Source organism: Cyprinus carpio, chromosome B6 (genome assembly GCF_018340385.1).
Source record: "Cyprinus carpio isolate SPL01 chromosome B6, ASM1834038v1, whole genome shotgun sequence".
Classification (NCBI taxonomy): domain Eukaryota; kingdom Metazoa; phylum Chordata; class Actinopteri; order Cypriniformes; family Cyprinidae; genus Cyprinus; species Cyprinus carpio.
In genome coordinates this window covers 21,769,088-21,784,205 of record NC_056602.1, presented here as the reverse complement: position 1 = coordinate 21,784,205, position 15,118 = coordinate 21,769,088, and the positions used below count along the sequence as shown (strand labels likewise).

Below are 15,118 nucleotides of genomic sequence, written 5' to 3'. Positions count from 1 at the left end.
AAAAAATTCTAGTCCTGCATTGTAATATATTGTGCTAGGAGGTGGATTTGGGGGGAGATGAACGACAGACACATACTCTGCAAGCTTACTTGTTTGCTGAGAACTCACACTCAAAACAGTCCACACATGTATATTCAATGGGGGCGTGGTTTAAAGTAAATGTCACTCGGAACATCTATTACACTCCTTCCCCATTAGATTTGAACATCTTCCTTGCAACATAAACAGCTTAGAAACAAAGTTTTTTTTTTTTTTTCATTTTAGTGCAACAGGAAACCCCAATGGCTTCCAAACCTTTAGATGACAGTATTACAAAATATAACAAAATATTATAACAGTAATATTATAAGAGATTTCATAACCGCTTTCACTTTTAAAGAGCATAATGGTACCAGCTCCAGATAGCGAGTAGTCATGCACATGAGCGTAAGCAAATAGACATGTCCAGATCCAGTTTGCAGTAATGGCCCAACACAGTCCAAGATTATCCAAGCGAAAGGCTCTCCCAAAACAGGAATAGGTTGAAGAGGTGCAGGACGGATGATTTGATTAGGCTTTCCTACAACCTGGCACACGTGACACGAATGACAATACTGCTCCACATCAGATTTAATATCAGGCCAGAAAAAAATTACATAAGATTCGATAATACATTTTAGTAATTCCCAAATCGCCAGCAACATTATCATGAGCTACGCTCAAAACCTGGTTGTGTAAACATTTAGGTACTATGAGGTACTACTAAACCATCTGACCTTGCTGGAATCCACTTTCTCTTCAACACGTCACTGTCCCAAAAATTATCCCATTGATTTACATTAAATGTCCGTTAAAGTTACCGCCCTTTTCCTGCAGCACAATAAAGAAGGGTCTTTCTTCTGTTCAGCAGAAATCAGAACCTTGTCAGCAGAAAGCAGCAACTCAGCCGACTCCATTTCAGCACCACTACTCATAGACAGTGCCTCAGGGTCAGGCAACTCAGATGTTACAACAGAACTCTTAGCTTTCACTCTACCCTCGTTGGCCATGAAGGTTTCCAAAAGATCAATCAAATCACCAAACTTATGCGCTTGAGCGCGTGTAACTACACACGTGGTAAAAACCGAAGGAAATTCTTATGCTAACTCACCGGAAGTAACAGAATCAAACACAGTATTTTTAATAACTTCAGGGATTGGAAGTAACGTTTCCCCAGCTAAATCGTTACCTACAGTTAATGCAACACCACTTACAGTTAACTTGTGACATACTGCTAACTGTTACTGACCCGGATCGAATGTACACATTATCCACCGATACCTTCAACACACCCAATTCAATCCCCTGAATAAGAACTTCGGAACCGCAATAACTTTTCTCAGAAAACAGCAGCACCTTGGCTAACACGGATGATTGATTAGCCCCTGTATCACACAACATGGTTGCAGGAACCAAATCTTCTTCAGATCTACTAAGAGAAATCATTCCCTTACACACAAAAGGATCATACGCTGCATCAATATCCGAATTAAGTTGGCCACCAATCTTATGGACAAAACCAACACATTCAGTTGACTTCCCCTTGTTTTTCTTTTTTAATGAGGGACACATCGCAATAAAATGGCTAAGTTTGTGGCAGTAAAAGGCTTCTCTTCCATCTTTATTTGACCCGCTAACTCTAGCACTCTCTATTCTAATTATATTCTTTAAAAAAAACAACACTTGTCCCTTTTAGACTTGCACTCTATTCATTTGCTGCTTGTTTTCTTTAAAAAAATGAACTAGCTTTCTAATCTTTTTGTATTCTGTTTTTTTCATTTATTATACAATTAACGAAAGCAAAAAAGACCTCTAACACTAACTTGCTCTATTCTTTTTCTATTCTATCTGTTTTCTTTTTATTTATTATTTAAAAAGCCCTTGCTATGTGTGCTGTGTTAAGCTAATTGAGACTTGTTATAGCACTTGTATATCATTGCCCTTTTGTTGATTTTGATTGGTTCCATTGTCCTCATTTGTCACTTTGCATAAAAGCGTGCTAAATGACTAAATGTAAATGTAAAAGCATTCACGAGCTTCGACAGGTATGAAAGGAGTGAAATTATTTTGTTACGAAATTAATTCTTTGTGAAGCCAAACACTCAGGAACTCTCGCAATGCAAATGCCATGCCACAAAATCATATAACAATAAAACTGATCTGGAGAGGAGATCTTCAAAGGGAACAAAGGACACCTCTCCCCTTGTTCATTTATGGCCCCCTTCTCCCCCTGCCTTCTCTGCCGCTCCCTCTTTTTCCCCAGAAGGTCTCACTTAAAGTTCATCAAGAATATGCATATCCCGCATATCATGTCTCTTATGAACCTGTTGTTTTTCCTGTTTGGTATCATTTTAAAGGTCTCTGTGCGATTGGTAAAATGGTCTCAATTTCACAGTAGTCATTTATATTATGAGAAAGATTGAAAACTTTTGTAGAATGGTGTTCTGCTGAAGAGGGGGTATGTCCCCCTTTAGGGGTCTGTGAAAATGTTTATCTCCAGCCAGGTGGGACCCTGATGTGATCACAGGAACTTAAACAACCAAAAGGTCTTTTATGTTTTTACAACTGATTTGAAGATTTCTTTGTTGTCTGGTCTGAGTAGCTATATAAGGAAAGTGACAAAACTTTACTGGACGATTCTGTAGCCAGAAAGCCCGTAATATGGTGTGTGTCTTTTCACTCCATATTATGTATTTTCCTGAAGTCAGGTATTCATCTTTTACTCTTAGATTCATCTTTGAGAATTTGATGTCTTGTATTGATTTGATATCTCTGAATTGGCTATGTAATTGGCATAATACTTACCTGACTGATAAATAATTGTTACATTTGATTTGTTTTGACTTTGAAATTATTTTCTCAAGTAGATTAAAGTGGAGTTTGGTATTACCGCAAAACTGTGTTCAGGATAAATCATACAGAAGACTAAATGAATGGAGCATGGGGAACATCATTTAAGACCTTTTCGATTTCTGACTATCACTGCCTTAATAAGTTGCAGTTTCCGTGAATATGCAAAAACTATGCTTTTTGTTACGAGCAAGCAGAGCGAGGCCGACTTAAAGGTAGATATTCACCCTGCATCCTATGTCTAAGATCAGAACTGACGAGTTTGTGTCTGTGAGACTGCGACCAGCCAGTGTTAAATTCTCTGAGCGATACCGAGTCCCTAATGAACGAATAATTAAAAGTATGGGATTTTCAGAATACTCAAATATCTAAATTAACAAACAATCGATATCTGTGATCAGCTTTTGATAGAAATATTGCCCAAATGTAATGATCACGTAAAATCGGAGTCAGATTAAACACGGAGCTAGACCAAAATTTAAACTAAATCCTGATAAATTCAGAAGCTCAAGTAAAAGACCGAATACGCATTAAACCTTCGACCAGGCCGCTGGATTCCGCTTTTTGGGCTGGCGGGTGGATTCTTAAAGGTATGACTGGTTTAGGTGATTTCGAAACTTTAACGCTCTTCAAAGGCATAGCAGAATATGTTTCACCGAACTGATTTTTGCCACAGCAAGTTTGGAAACTTTCTTTTCGTTCAAATAAACAACAATTTTGTCTGGCAAAGAGTTTTTAAAATCCTCAGTCAAAAAGTTAGCGACTCTGCTGGAACTACAACATCTATCAAAAAGCACGTTCTTCTCCCAAGCGTAGCCTACTCCACGTAAGTTTGAAACTTTTGCCTATAAGCTTCTGGCACTAGTTCATAAGCATTTAACACAGCATTTTTCAATTTATCATAATCCAAGCTGTCACTAACAGTCAGAGTGGAGCAAATCTCCTGGGCTTTTCCAGTTAATTAGCACTGTGTTATGAGAGGCCAAGCCTCTCTCGGCCAGCGCTACACAGCAGCAACGCGGCAAAGTACGAATCCACCTCATTATCCCAGAACGCGGGCACCAAAGTAAGATGACGACTAACATCAAAATCATCTAAGTTAGGGGTCCCAGACAAAGGCGCAGAAGATGGAGAGGTACCAACATTGGAAGGAGGTGCAGAAGGTGGCATGTGAGTTTTCACTAGACCCAACGAACGACTACCAGCTTGCGTCTCTAACTCACATTGCCTAAAATGCAGAAGTTGAGTAGTAGGCCTATGTTCCTGATGTTTAATCTCTAGATCTAACTGCTTTAACTGAATAGCCAACCTCAAATCCTCTGAGTTCACGCCGCTAAGTGAACGCAACATAGCTCTGGAGCTTCAGTATTAACTTCATCTCCTGTTGCCGCATTCATACCTACCTCAAGGTTAGGTTAGGTCTAGGCTCTAAAAAACCCTGCTGTATTAATTCCGCCTCAATTACGTCTCGTACAACCTTCTTCTTGACGCCATAGAAGTCAGCGACCAAAAACAAATCAGTCTTCCGACACGACTCCAAGAGCTCACGGGAAGGAGCCTGCTTAAAGGCTTCTATGCTAAACTCCATATAGCTAAAGCAACTCTACACTTCCCCACCACCCATGAAAAAACTGCCAGTCAAAATACAGAATAATATAAATTGTAGCTACTCACCAGCAGAGCTGCGAACCTCTTAATTTGCATCGAACGAATTTCAAAATCAGAAAATAGAATTGAACGAGCCCCCAATTATTACGCCCTGGTGCCTAGGAGTGTAAAAAAAAAATACAAGTACAATACAAGAAACGACAAATATAAGAAATGCAGGTTGTAATAGTTGGGTATAACGTGTAACTCAGTGACGTGTTACTGTAATCTAATTACTTTTCTTGGTAACGCAATAAAGTAATGAGTTACATTTCAAATTTATGTGAATTACATAAATTTGATTACAGTTACTTATGTCAATAAAATTACCTTACTTAAGTTACAAATGCAGTGTTAAAAAAATGAAGTAAAAATCATGTTTTGCACGTCAGTATGCCCTTTAATAAATCACAGGAGAATGCGAGCTAAAAGGAAAGTCCTACAACATTTAGATGCAATGAAAGGTATTGCACTGAAATATTTTAGTCTGGCATTATAATTTGGGAAAAGTTCAGCAAGTGAATGTGTACAAGTTTATGTCATGGATTATTTGTTTTCGACATGACTTCATTTAATAGACACTTCAAGCTTTCTTCATTCATTCTAGTGACTCGTTTCAGGAAGATATTCATGGAGACTGAGAACACAGAAAACGCACCCTATTTGTTTTCTTTATTTTACAAAACCAAAAAAAAAGTTTTGTTGATATTGGGAGTGAATTAGGGTATACAAATAAGCCTACTTATGTATTTTTTTCAGTCAATATGAAATTGATGAAAGAACTATGAGTTTCTCTTTGTAGTGTATATTTTAGGTTTGATAACTTTAAAAAGTAAAGTAAACTTGAAAGTAAAGTAATTAGTAATCTGATTACTTTTTAAATGCAGTAATCAGCAATGTAATGAAATTACAACTTTAAAGAAGTAATTAGTAATTTGCAGCGGATTACCTTTTTTTGTCATTTACTCAACACTGTCCTCCACAAAGGATCTTAGAACTCGTCTTCCTTGGTCATGTTGTTTCTTTTGTTCCTGCTGTTTTTCTTGAACTGACTTTGCCAGATCAGGCTTCAACTGTGAAAAATGTGTTCGGATGTGACGTTTTAGAAACAGCTCTGCTGGTGTTTTTCCTGTTACGGTATGAGGTGTACTCCAATACATTAGTGTTTAAGTATCTGAACAGATCTTTCTGCAGCACCATTTGAGGCCGGATGATAGGCAGGGACTCGTGTATGTTTTATTCCATTTCCCTTCAGGAAATCAGTGAACTCAGTGGACACAAGCTGTGGCCCATTATCAACCTCCTCCTCTGGTATCCCATAAGCTGCAAACAATCCTTGGAGTGCATCAGTGGTGAGTGAGGAGGTGATTGATGACATTGGCACAACCTCTAACCATTTTGAATGACTGCTGATCACTACTAGGAAGAACTGCTTGTCTTTTTCTGCAAAATCAATGTGGATCCTCTGCCATGGCCTCTCAGGCCATCTCCACGAATGAAGAGATGCTCCTGCAGGTGACTTTTGAACTACCAGACAGCAGCTACAGCTGCTCACTCTCTCTTCAATGCAGCCATCTAATCCTGGCCTCGACAGGTAGCTATGAGCGAGGGCCTTCATACTGCAGATTCCCGGGTGCTCATGGCGTAGGTTGTCCATTAGTCTTGATCGGTATTTGGGTGGAATTATAAAACGCATTCCCCACATCACACAGCCTTGGTCCTTCAATAGCTCATGTCTACGTGTAAAGTACGGTTTCAGATTCTCCTCTGATACATAGTTGGGCCAGCCATTCACAGTATAATCCCACACTTTTCATGGTTTTTTTCCAGTACAATCTTTAACCACTGTTGGCAGTCTGGACATTGCATCAGCATTCATGTGTTCAGCTGATTTCCGATACTCAATGTGATAATTATAAGCCATCAGCACTAATGCCCACTGCTGCATTTGAAGAACTGCCAAAGTTGGTATTGCTGCCTTTGGTCCGAGAATCGCAAGCAGAGACTTGTGGTCAGTTATGAGTGTGAATTTCCATTCGTAAATATATTTATGGAACTTCCTTACCCCATAGATGATGGACAGGGCTTTTCATTCTATTTGAGCATACTTTTTTTCGGTTTCCATCAGCGTGCGAGACACAAATGCTATGGGGTGCTCCTATCCATCCTGTCCATAATGTGCGAGATCACAGCGCCCACCCCATAAGGTGAGGCATCGCACACTAATTTCAAGGGTTGGTTGCCATCATAATGCACCAGCACTGTGCTACTGAGCAACAGCTGTTTCGCCTCTTCAAAAGCCATATCACAAGCAGCAGTCCAGATCCACAGTTGCTTCTGTTTAAGCAGATTATGTAAAGACTGAAGCCGACTGGAGAGATTTTGCAAGAAACAACCATAATAATTTAGGAGGCCTAAAAAAGACCGTAGCTCAGTGACATTGTTTGGTTTTTGGGCATTTACAATTGCTGCTACCTTTTCGTCAGTAGGATGAAGTCCCTCTTTATCGTTGCGGTGCCCCAAATACTCAACACTGCTTTGCATGAACTGACACTTGGAAAGTTTTACTCTGAGGCCATACCTCTCCAGTCTGGTAAGCACTTCATCCAGTTTCCTGATATGGTGCTCTTTTGAGCTGGCAGTGACAAGGATGTCATCAAGGAAACAGGTGGAATGATCTAGCCCTTGAAGGATTTGATCCATGACTATATATCCATGAAATAGAAGGAGCACTGGCAACTCCATGACTCAGACGATTGTACTTGTACAAGCCATGGTGAGTATTTATGGTAAGCTATTTCTCTGGGTGCTGGTCCAGTTTAAATTGCTGATAAGCATGCGCCAAATCCAGTTTACTAAACAATGTTCCACCTGCCAGCTTAGTGAACAAATCCTCTGTGTTGGGTAGCAGATATGTTTCCTCTTCCAGATTCTGGTTTATGGTGACTTTATAGTCACCACAGATGCGGATGGACTTATCGCTTTTTGGCACAACTACGATTGGCGCTGCCCAGTCACCTCTGTCAATTTTAGATACTATGCCTGCTTTTTCCAGTCTATCCAGTTCCTTTTTCACCGCCTCTCATAATGCATAAGGAACAGGTCTAGCTTTCTGAGAGATTGGTGTTGCATCAGGACAGACTCGGATAGTTGCTTTAAAATCTGTAATTGCGGATATTTTTATAATTGCGGATATAATTGCGGTAATTTATCAGAAAATACCTCTGTGTGTTGTCTCAACACTGCTTTCACTGCTGGGTCAGAGGCCACTTCAGCTTTCTCCACATTGAAAATGTTTGGCCAATCTAACTGAATTTTCTCCAGCCAGTTCCGGCCCAGCAGGGCTGGTCTTTCCTTTTTGACAATAACCAATGGCAGTGTCACTTTTTGCTCTTTATACTGCACTGGCACATCTACAGATCCCAGCAATGGAATTCTCTCACCTGAATATGTAATTAGCTGCATGCTGGTTTTGCTTAACGGTAAGTGTGACAGGAACTCTTTGTATCACAGTTCTGACATCAGCGACACAGCTGTCCCCCATGTACTTCCCATCCAATTTCACATTCACCAGTTCCTTTTTTTCCATCTGAGGTTGTGTATATTGTATATACACCAAATAACTCTGATTCATCCTCTTTTGCTTCATTACAACTCTCTGCTTCCACATTCTGTGTCTGTCTGGCTGCTCTTTTATTTCTACAGGCTCTTACAATGTGTCCGATTTTGTTACACCCATGACACTTCTCATTCTTGAACCTGCAGTCTCTAGCAGAATGTTCCCCAGCACCTATGTAACATTTATTGCTTTCTTCTGGTCTCTGTTCCCTCTTCTGGTATTTTCCTTTTTCAGAATCATCTCTTACCTTAAAGTTCACTTTTCCTCTTTTATGAAAAAGTTTTGCTTCATTCACAGCATTCACTGCATGTAAATCCCTTGTTTTACCCACAATTTCCAGCATGTTTCTCGGGGCCAGCTTCATGGATGACGCAATTTTGCAAGCCTGGTGGAACGTCAAATACTTTTGACTCAACAATTTGTGTTGCATCGACGCAGAATTGAGTCCACTCACAAATCTGTCTCTGAGCGCATCACTCAAATACTGTCCAAATTCAAAGCTCACTGATAGCTGCCTCAAAGCCATGATGTAATCCGCCACGGATTCACCATCCTTACACGTTAAACTTTTTCTCAATTGCAATGTCATTCACCAGCAGCAACTGTTCAAAACGCTCAATGCATGATGTAATGCATGATTCAAAATCTCCTTTACTTCCTCATCCACATGGCCAAACTGCATCGCTGCCAAATTAGCTATGTTGTTAGCGGCTTTTCACTCGTGCCTTGTTCCTTTTCTTTACTCTTACGACAAGTGCAACACAGTGTTTCTCCACCACTAACAGTCTCTGAAATGAACTTTTAATCCTCGTCGCCACTGTAATATATTGTGCTAGGAGGTGGATTTGGGGGAGATGAACGACAGACACATACTCTGCAAGCTTACTTGTTGAGAACTCACGCTCACAACAGGCCACACACGTACATTCAATGGGGGCGTGGTAAAGCGTAAATGTCACTCAGAACATCTATTACATACATGATTCCAACAAAAGGTATTTTTGAGGAAGTCCAGATCTATAGATACGTGGGAATACAAATACTTATTTTATTCGATCTCTCTTCTAGACACGATATCTATTATGACCACTAGGGGCTGCTATGCGCCACCTCTCGCTTTTAAGCACGTTCACGCAATCAATTTGTAAACAGTATTTTGTAACATTGGCTGATATTCGAATAATTTTCTTTTCACCTAATTAATCAAAACCACTTTTAACTCCAAGTGTTTTACTAGCTTACTCATTGGTTACGAATCGTCCATCGTTTAGTCCGATTAATGAACGGATCGTTCTGGGCTGCGTTTCATAAAGCATCAAAAGGACGAGCAAGGCTTACGCTTTTGGCAAACCCACCCCAGATCAGTTGTGGTCCTTGTACCTGTTCAGTCGACTCCTTAAAAGATTCGATTCCAAAGAACGGCTCATTAGAGAATCGGACATCGCCACCGTGGGGCGTGGGAGAAGCAGTGCGTTGTAGACACAGCGGTTGTCAGGGGAACGGTGTCCCTCGAAAGTCCGGTCAGCTGCACGTTCACTTCGAGATGCACAACTAAGGAAGCTGGCAGATAAGTTCTTATCATTATAAGCATACACTAAAAGACACTTATTACAAGAATTTTAAAAAAGAATGAATTTCGAAATGGTGCGCCGCCGTAGCCGCTCGCAGGAGACAAGAAGCTGCGCAGTTGCTATAATCACGCGTCTTGATGTAAACAAGAGAGAGAATGTTGACAACTGGAAGTGCTGAGTAAGCCAGAGAGTGTGATGCTACCACAAGCCGGAGGTACGCTTATACTGACCAAATAAAATGTCTTTATACGCATGTGTTAGGTGCGCGGGTGTTATCGAGCATATTTTGCTATCTGTTCGTGTAGTTAATAAGCTTGTTACAAAAGTAGCCTTTTTAGCAGGTTAGCCAGTCAGCTACTCTTCTGGGTGACGTCTGTTTTAATGCGGGATTTTCTATATGTCAAATACCAGCTATGGCTTGTGTCATAATATTCTTTTGAAAACAGATTTACATGGTGTATTTTAAACAGATCAATAAAAGTCTCGTCTGTCAAAATGATGGAACCCCAGGACAATATTGAGGAGGATGACACCGCAGCATCAGCACCATCATCACCGCCACCGCGAGCTCTGCCCCGTCAGCGCGTCTCTCTGCAGAAGAGCAGCGTGTGTTCTCGCTCCTACTTCATGGTGGTGATGGTCTTTTTCCACGTTTATATAATCAATGTCATTGCACTTCTGCTTTATGTTCATTATAATAACGGCTCTAACGCGATAACGGCAAACCGGGATTTTACAAGCAGAGACAACAGTCATAAAGTGACCGGAGCGTCTAATCCGCAGACCCCTGCAGACTCAGGCTTCCCTCGAAATATGCATCTTCCTCGCATTGAAGGAATACGGGTAAAGAGTAGGCCTATAAGATGGTTTGGAGCTCTGTAAGTACTGATGTACTTTGGTCTTCCAAAAACTACAAAGTCTTTTTCATTTTTAGGTGGGCCATGTCCAAAAAGTGTCACTGGTGCCAGGGAAAGTCCATGAGATGAAGACACTCAGTCTAAAGCCACTTCTGTTTGGTAAAGACATGTTGCTGGAAAGGAATAATTTACCCAAAAAATAAAAACGTCATTCATGTTGTTTTAACTATAATTTTTAATTCTAAGAGAGTAGTGACATCCACACCACAGTTATAACAATTACAGCAGAAATAAATTTTATCTTTGGAATGGAATCTTTTTCAGATTGATTTTTCCAGCTGATGAACTACATAAATATTGATGGCCAGTCAGAATAGAAAAGAGCTTGAGCATTTAAAACAGCAGACGGCTTAACTGCAAGTGCATGCTTGTAATAATAAGAAAAAATATTTCATCCCATTGGTGTGGATGCTTATATAATTAGTGTTCTTGGTGTGAAAGAACCTTAATAAAGCTTATAATGTTATATTTTCAGACTGTTCCTTCACCCCTGTGTAAAACATTTCAATGTAACTATTGACATCCACAAAAATTAATTGACTTCATTAATAAAAATGTTTCATTAATAATTCCCAGTATGCTCAAACATGAATGAAAATCATGAACGAGTGGTATCTTTGAGGTCATTTCTATTTTTGGGTGATCTTTTGAAATGAAAACTTAAGTTCCTTGTTGAGGCATGCATTGTTGTTCCTTCAACTGCATGAAACATAATTCTGGCTGTGTTTGTGTGTGCGTTTGCTGCAGAGATCCCTGAGTTTCTGTCAGAGGAGGAGTGTGGTGTAGTTGTGCGTCTGGCTCAGCTGAAGGGTTTGATGGAGAGTCAGGTTATGGTCCCTGAAGGTCAAGAGGAACTTAATCAGCAGCTCAACCTCAGTCCTGAGGAAATCTTCAATTTCCTTGACCTCAACCAAGATGGCCAGCTGCAACCGCATGAGGTCTGTTGGCAGTCGTCAATGTCTGTTGAGCCTTGGTTTCGCAGCTTGGCAAGACTGAGAAAATGTTATGTGTGGATATATCTTGTGTTTATCTCTGTGTGTGTTTGTTCATTTACTTTATGTGTAATCTCTAACTTGATTGCCGTATTTTCTGGTGTAGATATTGACACACTCTCGAGTGAGAGATGGAATCTGGTTAACTTCTGAGAACCTTAAGGAAATCTATGATGGCCTGAAGGTTGATCAGGATGGAAATGGTAAAGACCGAAGCTGGAGATCTTATTTGAACATTGCAGCTTAACTGTAGATATCCGATAAGAGGACACTCAAAAGAGACAAAGATCATAGATCGCCAATACTTGCTATATTTGAGTGCCCATATGTATGTTTTGAGTGTATGTCTCTTTTGATGCAGGTCTATTAAATTTAGAGGAGTTTAGGCATCTGAAAAGTGATGCCTTTCAGCGTTTTCTGCTACAGCGTGGGGTGGAGAGGAGCCAGCTGGTGAGGAACAGCAGACACACCTGGCTCTACCAGGGTCAGGGAGCACATCAGGTTCTTCAAGACCTCCGCAAAAGGTGTCCACCAATTTCCTTATTTGCTCTCCTATTGTTCACACATCAAGTGTGCTGACATACAGCTTTTCAAAATCTGCTTATGTGCTATCTTCATGTATCTCCTCCCATCCATCCTTCTCGGTTTGTATTAATGCTATATCTCTTTCTGTCTTTCAAGAGTCACTCGTTTAACACGACTACCATCCTCACTGGTGGAGTTAAGTGAACCTCTACAAGTGGTGCGTTATGAGCAGGGTGGCCATTACCACGCTCATCATGACAGTGGGCCAGTGTACCCTGAAACAGCCTGCACACACACTCGCCTCGCTGCCAATACCACCTCCCCATTCCAGACGTCCTGCAGGTAAAACAAAGAGATTAAGATTAACATTTTACATGTAATCATATAATAGGATAAATAATATATAAGCATTTTCACACAAACAAAAATGTATATACAACAACATCATGTTTATAATATGTAATGTTATTATCATGTAATATAAATTTCAGGCAAAATTTGGTACATTTCCCCCCCTAAGTAGTATTTTTTTTTTTTTTTTTTTTGCAGGTATATCACAGTTCTGTTTTACCTTAATAATGTAGAAGAAGGGGGGGAGACCACCTTTCCAGTGGCAGATAATAGGACTTACGAAGAAGCGGTGTGTCCTACTGAATAAAGCATCTTTACATGTGTGTTTGTGACTCAAATGCAAGAATTTCGCGACAGACGATAATTGGGTGCATGTATCCGTGTGTTTCCCAGTCACTGATACAGAATGATGTGGATCTGTTGGACACCAGGAAACATTGTGATAAAGGCAACCTGAGAGTGAAGCCCATTAAGGGGACGGCAGTTTTCTGGTACAACTATCTCTCCGATGGTAGAGGTAACTGATATAACTTATCAGCTATTTTGTAATGCATTGTTTTATAGTTAAAATCATTTTCAGTAATTGAAGTAAAGCAGAATTAAAATATTAATATTAGGGGAGAAACTTGAAAAACAGAGGGAAATTCTAAATAAGCTGAAGTTCTAAGATTATAAAAACAAGCTATATAGAAATATTTAATAATTAGTTAATTAAAAATGACAAAAGCACATAAAAATGACAAAACCTTAAATTACAAAAATGAAAGCTAATTCAAAATATGAATAAATATTAAAATAGTATACAAGTAATACTAAAATAAAACTGTTTTGGAATAAAGTTAAGTGAAACATAATGGTAGTGTAATATATATCTATTGCTAGTTATCCATAAATACTATCTGCCTAATCATTGTTTGATACAAAACAACATGCGGTGATATAAAAATGTTTCTGAAAGGTGTTACTCAGCTTAACTGAATGATGAATTTGTGATACATAACAAACATTTAGTACTGTAGATACAGCAGAATATAGAAGCACAACTTTTCTAATTTAACTCTCTTTTTCCTTTACAAATTGTATTACCACATCTTGAGTGAATAATTTAATTTCAGAATGTCTTAGCTCCCATTTTCTTTAATGATAGCAGCATTCAAGCTGGTATGATGATTAATGTAGTCTGACACTTTTTGATTTACCCCACTGTGAGAAGTGACTGTGATCTCGAAAATGTTTTTTCATTATCTTGCTGTGCTGTGCTGCCCTCTTTAGGTTGGGTTGGTGAACAGGACGAGTATTCTCTTCATGGTGGCTGTGTGGTGACACGAGGGACTAAATGGGTTGCCAATAATTGGATCAATGTCGATCCAGACTACCAGCGGCAGGCACGCTACCAACAGTTTGTTTCTCAACAACAAGAGACACAAGAGCAAGAAGAATTCATTTCAGAACTGAACTCAGACCAGCACATAGAAAGACACCAAGACCTATAAACACATACATAAATCCAGGTACAACAGTGCACAGATATACACATTCACTTCTGTGTTACGATCTATATATAGGCATTCACTTCCTCTTTCACACACACACATCCAGACACACAGTTCATTGGCTCTGCATAACTCATACACCCTGAAGCACTGACCTCGTACCAACAAACACAAAAATACACTCGTCCTTTGTACTGTATGTTTGGTTCGCTCTTCCCTACATACACACAAATGCACACTGCTGAAATGTAGCCCTACCAACATTTCCTCATTTTCAGAACTGAATGAGCTTTACTCAACCTCCCGCGGTCCCAGTGTTGGAGCTGGAACTTTTGTTGGGTTGGATTCAGGGATAAGCAGCCTGAGATTTATGCAATTGTGAAAGACAATGCTACTGTTCCTAATGTAGATATTTGAAGGCATTATTATTTCTTTTTTCATGGGAATGCAGCCATATTCGACAACTCTGTTTACATACAGAATGACACTCTACTGTACCTTCCAAAGGCTGTACACACTGCAGCTAATTGTTAATGCAGTGATAGTAAATAGAAGTGCATACGAGATGTGTAGCTCTTCCCTGTACATGTTTTGACTTGCGATTTTGGTGACTTGCAGCAAATAAACCACCGTCAGAGTAAAAGCAAACTTCACAATTGCTGGAGGATGTAGTGTGTACTGGCCAAAGAGTGTGGAAAAAAATGTATGTTATTGCTTTGAAGTGACATTTACACTGACATCTAAATCACAGAACACTTGAGGAAAGTTATCTGCAGGGACACTCAGTATTGACTAGTTCTGTCAATGGACTGCAGGTTAGTTTAATTATAACTATTAACAAAAAATGATTACGTTTTAACCTATGTAACATCTAGTCAGCCTCCATCTCTGCCAGGATGTTACTTACACTTATTTCCTCTCAGATGTTCCTGAAAAGAAGCATGTAAAACGTGCACAATCTGTATGATTTTTTTGGATTTCAGTCATTTATTTTGTAATGTTTTTTCTTTGTTAGTAGCAGTGCATCCAAAGACTAACTGATGTTAACTTATTTTATTTATTTGTTGGATTGTTGCTGTTAAAATGCACAGAATCACTTTGTCAAATAAATTAAACTGACCAATCAGAGATTGTT

General features: G+C 39.5%; 1 protein-coding gene across 1 annotated transcript; it reads left to right on the top strand.

Moving 5' to 3' along the window:
• Window positions 1–9,519: 9,519 nt before the first annotated feature.
• p4htmb (prolyl 4-hydroxylase, transmembrane b) lies at window positions 9,520–15,107 on the top strand. Its single transcript, XM_042726247.1, has 10 exons — window positions 9,520–9,919; window positions 10,176–10,548; window positions 10,640–10,721; window positions 11,370–11,560; window positions 11,721–11,817; window positions 11,976–12,138; window positions 12,296–12,481; window positions 12,689–12,779; window positions 12,884–13,007; window positions 13,763–15,107. Exons 2-10 carry the CDS (start codon window positions 10,201–10,203, stop codon window positions 13,981–13,983), a joined length of 1,503 nt encoding a protein of 500 aa, XP_042582181.1. The 5' UTR covers window positions 9,520–9,919; window positions 10,176–10,200; the 3' UTR covers window positions 13,984–15,107.
• The last annotated feature ends 11 nt before the right edge of the window (window positions 15,108–15,118 follow it).

Excerpts from the sequence above, each read along its gene's own strand:
- p4htmb (XM_042726247.1), top strand. The coding sequence starts at position 10,201 with ATGATGGAACCCCAGGACAATATTGAGGAGGATGACACCGCAGCATCA. Across the intron at positions 10,549-10,639 it reads CTCGCATTGAAGGAATACGG|GTGGGCCATGTCCAAAAAGT; the intron begins GTAAAGAGTAGG and ends TTTCATTTTTAG. Across the intron at positions 11,818-11,975 it reads GGTTGATCAGGATGGAAATG|GTCTATTAAATTTAGAGGAG; the intron begins GTAAAGACCGAA and ends CTTTTGATGCAG.